This window comes from Hemibagrus wyckioides, linkage group LG05 (assembly GCF_019097595.1).
Source record: "Hemibagrus wyckioides isolate EC202008001 linkage group LG05, SWU_Hwy_1.0, whole genome shotgun sequence".
Lineage (NCBI taxonomy): Eukaryota > Metazoa > Chordata > Actinopteri > Siluriformes > Bagridae > Hemibagrus > Hemibagrus wyckioides.
In genome coordinates, this window is record NC_080714.1 from 17358198 (window position 1) to 17367713 (window position 9516).

Consider the following 9516-nt stretch of genomic DNA (forward strand, 5'->3'; position numbering starts at 1 on the left):
TCAGGTCATAACCCTCCCAATTCTCTAGATATTGGAGTCGGTTTCTGATGAGCTGGGAATCAATGTGTGAACATTCTTGGTAAGCAGGGGCCCCATCAATGTCTAGAGGAGGGGGAGGATCTCTGGAGGTACAATTGTCTGGATGTGGTTCATGCATAGGCTTGAGGAGTGAGACATGGAAAGTGGGGCAGATGCAATACCTGGCAGGAAGTTGAAGGTGGAAGGAGACTGGATTCACTTGCTGAATTATTTTGAAGGGGCCGATGAATCTAGCCCAAAGCTTCCTACAGGGTAGTTTCATTTTCAGGTTGTGGGTAGAAACCCAGACACTTTATCCCACCTAAGATGTAGGGTGTTTGCGTCAATGTCTATTCACTTGGATACGCTGTCATCTTACGCCCCTCTTGAGGCGCATATGAGTCCATTCCCAGACCTACTGACTCTTACGGGACCACTCATTGACCAATGGGATGACTCCCCGATGACTTCCCCGTCCAGGGGAATAGCAGTGGGTGGGAGAATGGTGGAAGAGAAGGAGGACTCCTAGTCTCGAATTTCCTTGACAAGGTGTCCACCTTGCTGTTCTTGGAACCTGGGCGGTATGTAACGAAGAACTGAAACAAAGTAAAAAACAGGGCCCACCGTGCGATGACATGCTTGTTGATTCTTAAACACTTAGTTGATGAAGGACTAGAATACCGCTGGGGCACTGGTAAGCCCATAGGGCATGACTAGGTACTCAAAGTGTCCAATGGATGTGTGAAACACAGTTTTCCACTCATCCCCCTCCCTCATATGGATTAGATTATACACACTATGTAAAAAAAATCCTAGCCCCTCTTAGCTGTTCTAGAGCTGCTTGTACTAAGATTAATGGATAAGGATAACAAATGGTGATGGCGTTTAATCCCCTGTAGTCAGTATAAGGACGGAGCCTGCTGTCCTTTTTTCCCCACAAACAAAAATCCAGCAGCAGCAGGGGAGATTGAGGGCCTGATGTAACCGGTGGCAAGCGCCTTCTCTATGTACTCCTCCATGGCTTTCCTCTCTGGCAGGGAGAGCAGGTAGACATGACTCTTAGGAGGCATAGCTTTGGGGATTAAGTCGATGGCGCAGTCCCACGGGCAGTGGACTTGGAGACTAGTGGCCCTCTCTTTACTAAACACCTACCTTAGGTCGTCATACTCACGAGGAAAGGTCGCTGGAACGGTACTCACCGGACATTCAACGGGTGTGGTGAGACATGGACGCGGTATAGAAGTGTCGAAGCAGGCATCTGTGCTTTGAGGGGACCAGTGCATTAATTCCCCCTTTGTTCATGAGATCATGATGTCTTAACCAGGGAAAGCCTAGCACAATGGGGTTAGCTGGAGAGGGGGTGATGTAGAAGGCTAGCTTTTCCCAATGACATAGTCCCACTCATAATTCCAGCAGCTCTGTTTGGTGCGTGAGGTATCCACCAATGGGTTGACTGTCGATGGATGTGATTCGTAGAGGAGGTGTATATGGGATGGTGGAGAGCTGTAACCTTTCCACTAACTTGCTGTCGATAAGGTTCACTGCTCCACCAGAATCTATTAATGCTGAGACAGAAAATTTCATGAGAAGAACATAACGTGACTGGAAGCAAAAAACTAGAACAGAGTGAGTTTCTCCCCACCTAAGATTTGGCTGTTATCTCTCGGCAGCAGTTGATCTGATGGCCGGATTGACCGCAGTAGAAGCACATCTGGGTGTGGTGCTGAAGCTCCCTCTCAGATAAACGGAACCACCTGAGTTGCATGGGTTCAGGATGCTCCTCTCGGACACTCGAGGCCTCAGTGTGGCGAGGAGCTGAGAGGGGTGTGCGTGATTTAGCGTGATTTTGGCGATGGAGGTTATCTAATCTGATGTATTGGGACAAGGTGGTGTTAGTCTCATGACATGCCATTTCAGCTTGGAGCACAGGGCTGAGGCCCTCACGGAACACGGCTACTAAAGCTGTCATTCCAACCAGACTGTGCAGCAAGGATGCTGAATTTAATAGCATAATCCGTGGCGGGCTCAGCGCCCTGGCGAAGCTCAAGTAATTGCACAGAAATGTCCCTACCTCCCGCTGGATATTCGAAAACCTTACAAATTAGTCCCGCAAAATACACGAATAAACTTTCACCTGGGGGTCAGCGTCCCATACCGCTGACGCCCAGTCCAAGGCCTTCCCAGTGAGGAGGGATAGCATGAATGCACACTTTACAGTATTCTCCCAGTAAACCTCGGGCTGATGAGCGAAGAAGTTAGCACATTGGTGCACAAAGCCACAACAGCGATCAGCACGGTGTGGGTAAGGCAGATTTTAATTGAGAGACAAAGACAGGGTCGAAGACCAGGCAAAAGTCAAAAAACGGAAAGCAATAAACAGGGCAGACAAAACCAGAAACAGTAATCCAAAAACCAGCAAAATAGAGAAACAGGCAAAGGTCAAAAACACAGAAAATCCAATAACAATAATGTACGAAGCAGGGCTTGGTAAAGTCAACTGGGGACGATACTTCGCATTGGACATAGTGTGTGCTCTGTTTATATATCCAGGTGGCAACCCGGAAGTGCACTCAAAACTTGGGAGAGGGCTCCCTCTGGTGTTCTGAACTAAAATAAGATGCTACACCCTTGTACCTTTTGGATGGGAGCTTTGCAAAAAGAAGCCACTCCTATAATATTAAAAAAGCTTCATAACAGTGATCATTCAGAGCATTTAATTCTTGAATCTGGAAGATGCATGCACAGGATGCTGGGATGTACAGAAGTGAAATCCCTGGGACACAACAATACCAGGATTTTCATGTTGTTCTAACCGGTAAGACCATAATTACTTAACTTGGATTAGATGATCTGTGATAACCTGTTGCATAGTTAGGAACTGGCTACATTTTCCTTGACAATATATTTTAAAGGTTGACTGATTTTGTTTAATTATTTTCTAAATGAACTTGATTTCTTGCATGTTGATTCAATTAGTGAAACTGAACCCAATACAAGCCTTTCCAAAATCTACCATCTCACCAGTCAGTTCAGCACAGTTCAGTTTCTCTTAGAGAAACACCAACATTAATACCAACCTGGACATCCACACCTTAGGACCTGGTTCAAGCAATGCATTCAAAGCACAGGACAGTGTAGAGTATGCTACAATAGCAGGGGTTTTATGATTAATGAAAAACATAATCATGATATGTGACTGTTTTTATTAGAGTGGATGACTGAATACTTTTGCCATTGAAATATTACAGTATTCACATATTACATAGGCTGCAATGGCCTATTTGTGGATAAACTATTTTCTGAAGGTTTTGTGGTGTTTCTTTTTGGTTTCTTATCAAACAAGACATGAGCTTTTATACTGTGAAGTGTGCACATGCCAGTATTTACTTGTTTATCTATGTGCATTGAACTCTTTGCTTTTGCTCAATATAAGTTTGAAGATAGTCAATATTAAACAGAGTCACAAGTTTTCTATTTTGCATTTTTTTTCCCTAACAATTCTCATTACAAAATATAGTATTGACAATTTGAGTGAAAAAGTCTTTCTTAGTATTTGGTACGTCCCTTTTTGCTTTAATGACAGTGTGAGCTCAAGCTTGCATGGATTTTACAAGTTTGTGCAAAACTTTATGATCCAGTGTCGTTTGAACACTTGTGTCAATAGACGAGATTATATTAGTCATGAGGAAAATCTGACTTTTTGTACAAAGGAGTTACATGATATGAATAGGGACCTGGAAATAGAGTCTTGAATATTAAATATTCAAAATATTGAACATTTACTTTCTTTGTTTTAAATATTTCAAAATTCTTCTGATTTTCTCCAATTTTAATTTTTTAAAAAAATCCCATATGTTCAACAGATTTTGTACCCTATTGTATATGAACAACAGATAATATTAGTATCAGAAAAAAAAACCTTTTGATATCCTAGACATATTCACCTCAAAATGAATTGTTTTTAGGCACCTGATATGACTATGTGCAGATGGATCCAGTATCATCAATTTACCTTTCATGCCTTTATAGTGGTAAAGCACTAACACAAAGAAGTTGATTTGTGATGAATATTTTTATTTTATTGCTTGATCTAATACTCACATTAATTGCATGCTTTCATATTTAATTTGCAAAATACCAAAATAAAAGTTTAATATTTTAATCCTTATTGCCATTAGTTCTTTATTAAATTAGTAAGACGTCGCAGCCAGGCCCACAGAGCTGTTCCCCCTGTTAAAGATTGTGTACCAATTCCTGATGAAAACATCACCCAAGATCCAGGAGAAACTGCTTCCAAAGTCGCCACCTGAGAAACCCGTTTGGCATCCACTGTAGCCCTGGAAGCAGAATAATGTGATAGAATTACTTATCTACATGCATTTCTTTGTTCTCCATCTTTGTTTCTTTGTATCACAGTTTCTCATATCGTGTGAACACAGTGAAGTGAAGTCACAAAGAGTGGCATTGATACCTGGAAGACAAATGATGATGGAGGGATGGAGAAGGCATAGCCATTAATGTTGAAGGTAACTGAAGGCATGCTCTGGACACTGCTGCAGTTCACAGTAGACTGCAATGAAAACATTGGTAGTCTCATCAAAGCCAGTTTTAAACTAGTTATATTGTTATTAGTTACATTGAAGATGAAAAATTTGTGGTGTTCATCTACTCACATCTCCATATTGGTCTGTCTGAGCACCAAGATAGGAATTCAGGTTGCTGATATCACTGCTTGGTCCGATAATGAGGGAAGTCCCGGTATCAACAATAGCTTGACAGCCACCACTACAACCAACAACTTGTCCGTTGATGGTCACACTGCAAAAGATCAGTTAAAGCTTATTGATGGTTTATTTCACTGTGATCCATCCTACACAGAGACCCAGGACACTCCTGACTCAAGGCAGAGGACACCCTAGACAGGTTGCCTAACCCATTGCAGGGCATAATCACACATTATAGACAATTTAGAGATGCCAATCAGTTTACAATGCATCTCTCTGACCTAGATACTAGAGTTCCCAAAGTAAACCACCGAAGCATTGTAAGAACACACAGAGGGTATACACACAGCTTATGGGACTACTGTAAATATTGCTTGTGTTGAATCTTTATGTCACGCAACTTGCAGATTACCTGTCCATGGTGACCTGGTAGTAGCTGTCAGAGGACAGAGGGATCCAGGAGATGCTGCCTGTGTAGTAGGAGCTGTCAATCTCTCCCAGGAACAACATGCTGCCCTGTTCCTCACTAACAGATTTAAATAGATCCATTTCACTTTCTTAAAATAAATAATAGGCAGTTTTATAAATATTGAACATTTAGAAAAATGTTTCAATGCATAGTTTAAGAAGTTTAAACTAAAAGAGTAACCAGTTTTCAATGACAATTTTTAATAATTTTTTATATAAATGTAGATAATTAACAATACACTAGAAAACAAGCTGTTTTAGGGATCACCATACCTGCTGCTCAGGTAGACTGAGAAGACATTCTGGGAGACCAAACCCTGACTCATCATGTTATCAAAGATAGGAGTGGCACCATCAGAAGAAATGGACTGGTAGGCCAGACCCATGATGCCATCTGGTGTCATGCCGACCTCGAAGGGAGCCTCAGTCTCACTCAGTCCAAAGACCTGATTTTGCACTGAGATTCCACCAATCTACAACCCAAAAGCTTAGGAGTCACTCTCCAGTAACATGACATTCTGATTTTAAGCAATATTACCATTTAACTGAGTTCAGCAAGTGTTGAAAAATAGGTAAAGAATAATAAATATAGCATACTTTTACAATGACTTTTTTTTTTAAATTTTAGCTCAGATAAATATAATACTAAACCCTGCAATTCCAAGACAGATCAGTTTTAGTGTTATTTTAAATACTGTTATTTCTATATTTATGAGTTTATGAAGCATAGCAACCAGAATTTCAGAAAACTCAGAGCTTGTCAATAACAGCAATATTTTTTTTTGTAGAGTGTGAAGTTCAATACCACAAGTCTAAGACATCACATTCTAATATTAATTGGGTTTTTAAATTATTTCAAATTATGTTGTCTGGAAAGAGTTTTAATGATTATTTTATGTGTCAATAAAATTCTGATTACCGTCACAGTGTCATATCCTAAGACGCCGGTCATGCTCCCCGTGCCATACTGCACAGCAACAGACTGATTGCTGCTCTGGTAAGTGCTGGACTGCTCTGGATTGAACTTATTATGGTTCTCTAGAGAAAAAAATAAACATAATCTATTCCCACTTTACCTGCCATGGGTGTAAATTTGATCATGTCCCACGGAAAGACTGGTTTCAGTGATGAGATCTTTAAATATTCAAGTATAATAATACTATAGTAATATAATATAACAATAATATTCTAATACTCACGGCATGCTTGGCTTGAACAGTAGACAGACGGCACCCACAGATTAGATGAGCCTGTGTCCATTTGCACCGTGAAGGACTGAGGAGGAGTTCCGATGGTGATTACACCATAATAGCAAAGCTAAAAGGCACAAGTATACATTTCAGAACACTGGTTTTTATAGTAGACATTGTATTAACCTCCGACTGGTGAATATATTTAATATATAGGGGTAAATTAAATAAAAATCCTAATTCAGTAACTTGATTCTGGTAAACATACATCTGCATCGTTGGTCATGGGCTCTTGACCATTCTGAACAAACTTGACCCAAGGGGTATAAGGATATTTCTTCCTGTATTCCTCCCATAGGCCTTTCTCCTGCAGCCTCTCCCGTGCAGTTTTGCCCTTGAACAATGGCACCCTGTACCATAAATTATAATGATATTAATACAACTTATACAGCTTTCTAAGAAAGTAACACAAAACTTAACATAGCTTTACAAACAGTGAAAGCACAATAAGCATTATATCAACACAGAGGTAAAAATGTGACCAGACATTTAAAATAATAATACAAAAAAACTTTGTCTTTACACTAATTTATAATACTTCTAAAAAAATATCACATCTTACTTGATGCACTGCGAGAGTGCCACCAGCGCACACAGGACCAGAATCTGTTTCATTGTCCTCTTCTGTATGAAATACCACACAGAGACCTGATGCATTTTGCTTTTTATACTGTTCTACTACAATCTCTTTCCTTTACTTTTCCATTTTCAGCTGATGATTAGATGAGGAATATCTTGTTGTATATCACTGGAATTGCTTTCATATGTGTTTTTCTGAATGTTTTTGGAGCTTTTATCTTAGAATGTCAAACTTTTTTTTTTTTTTTATCAAGGTTACCAGGTCCCTTCCTCGTTGTGATAACTGAATACATTTGATACAATTAATGAATTATATCAAATGTCAATAATGTGCTGGCATTATGTGTACCTTAAGCTTCATCACAGTAAAATGATTGCTGATATAGCAAGAAAGAGATATACATAAAAAGATGACCATAAATTATGGATAAAATCTTTATAAACATATGTTATGTTTGCATTCATTTCAGTGTCACACTATTCATTTATTCATTTATTTGTTTGTTTGGGTTTTTGATTAATTAATTCAAGGTGACACTTCAGAATTTAATCATAATATTTAAAAAGTTACTTTAAGAAATTTGCAGTGATGTTAAAAAAAAATGCAACAAATAATCCTGGTTAAAGAAGTGTTCAATTCATGTTTGCAGAAATCAAGATATGAGATTCAAAATCTATTCTGTTTTAAACACTGATAAATTCTGGCCTGACTTACAATCTTTTGTGTTATCGGTATTTTCCATGTAAACACAGGGCCATGTTTTGACATGTGACTTCATTTTCCACATCCAGTGGATTGTTTATCATAATTCTGATAAGGAAGAATATTATTCCACTGAATTTTAACTTTTAAGCCTGCAGTAGTACAATATCCACCACAGTCTATTAATTCATAAACACAATGAAGTTTTACTTTTCTTCTATATACACTATATTGCCAAAAGTATTCGCTCACCCATCCAAATAATCAGAATCAGGTGTTCATCATGCAGACTGTTTTTACAAACATTTGTGAAAGAATGGGTCGCTCTCAGGAGCTCAGTGAATTCCAGCGTGGAACTGTGATAGGATGCCACCTGTGCAACAAATCCAGTCGTGAAATTTCCTCGCTCCTAAATATTCCACAGTCAACTGTCAGCTGTATTATAAGAACGTGGAAGTGCTTGGGAACGACAGCAACTCAGCCACGAAGTGGTAGGCCACGTAAACTGACGGAGCGGGGTCAGCGGATGCTGAGGCGCATAGTGCGAAGAGGTCGCCAACTTTCTGCAGAGTCAATCGCTACAGACCTCCAAACTTCATGTGGCCTTCAGATTAGCTCAAGAACAGTGCGCAGAGAGCTTCATGGAATGGGTTTCCATGGCCGAGCAGCTGCATCCAAGCCATACATCACCAAGTGCAATGCAAAGCGTCGGATGCAGTGGTGTAAAGCACGCCGCCACTGGACTCTAGAGCAGTGGAGACGCGTTCTCTGGAGTGACGAATCGCACTTCTCCATCTGGCAGTCTGATGGACGAGTCTGGGTTTGGCGGTTGCCAGGAGAACGGTACTTGTCTGACTGCATTGTGCCAAGTGTAAAGTTTGGTGGAGGGGGGATTATGGTGTGGGGTTGTTTTTCAGGAGCTGGGCTTGGCCCCTTAGTTCCAGTGAAAGGAACTCTGAATGCTTCAGCATACCAAGACATTTTGGACAATTCCATGCTCCCAACTTTGTGGGAACAGTTTGGAGCTGGCCCCTTCCTCTTCCAACATGACTGTGCACCAGTGCACAAAGCAAGGTCCATAAAGACATGGATGACAGAGTCTGGTGTGGATGAACTTGACTGGCCTGCACAGAGTCCTGACCTCAACCCGATAGAACACCTTTGGGATGAATTAGAGCGGAGACTGAGAGCCAGGCCTTCTCGTCCAACATCAGTGAGTGACCTCACAAATGCGCTTCTGGAAGAATGGTCAAAAATTCCCATAAACACACTCCTAAACCTTGTGGACAGCCTTCCCAGAAGAGTTGAAGCTGTTATAGCTGCAAAGGGTGGACCGACGTCATATTGAACCCTATGGATTAGGAATGGGATGTCACTTAAGTTCATATGCGAGTCAAGGCAGGTGAGCGAATACTTTTGGCAATATAGTGTATGTAACATCAAAGCTAATTCAATAGGAGGAAAAAAAAGGCTGAATTTAATACTGTATGTGTGACTTTTAATGCAATAAAACCTCAATCCTGAACCATGTGATCTGAAGAAAATGGACATGTATACTTTGTTTTAATCTATAAAATAATAATAATAATAATAATAATAATAATAATAATAATAATAATAATAATTTTATCTCTGGAAATTTACTAGAAGAATGAATACATTTTTTTCAAAAATATAATCCCTCAGTTGCTGTAGATGGTGGTAGAGAACATTGTCTAATGTATCAATGAAAAATCTCCCACAGGTATTCAAATGGGTTAATTCATGATAATAA

General features: G+C 40.0%; 1 protein-coding gene across 1 annotated transcript; it reads right to left on the reverse strand.

The window, feature by feature from the left end:
* Positions 1-4208: 4208 nt before the first annotated feature.
* Positions 4209-7097, reverse strand: LOC131353315 (pepsin A-like). The gene is made up of 9 exons (XM_058390264.1): positions 7023-7097; positions 6669-6810; positions 6410-6527; positions 6130-6248; positions 5484-5683; positions 5155-5268; positions 4692-4836; positions 4490-4588; positions 4209-4355 (listed from the first exon to the last, which is right to left on the reverse strand). Exons 1-9 carry the CDS (start codon positions 7073-7075, stop codon positions 4209-4211), a joined length of 1137 nt encoding a protein of 378 aa, XP_058246247.1. The 5' UTR covers positions 7076-7097.
* Between the last annotated feature and the right edge of the window lie 2419 nt (positions 7098-9516).

Coding starts and splice junctions, on each gene's coding strand:
- LOC131353315 (XM_058390264.1), bottom strand. CDS start 7,075: ATGAAACAGATTCTGGTCCTGTGTGCGCTGGTGGCACTCTCGCAGTGC. Junction 6,811..7,022: donor GCACTCTCGCAGTGCATCAA/GTAAGATGTGAT, acceptor TTTATGGTACAG/GGTGCCATTGTTCAAGGGCA. Junction 5,684..6,129: donor TAGGATATGACACTGTGACG/GTAATCAGAATT, acceptor TTTGGGTTGTAG/ATTGGTGGAATCTCAGTGCA.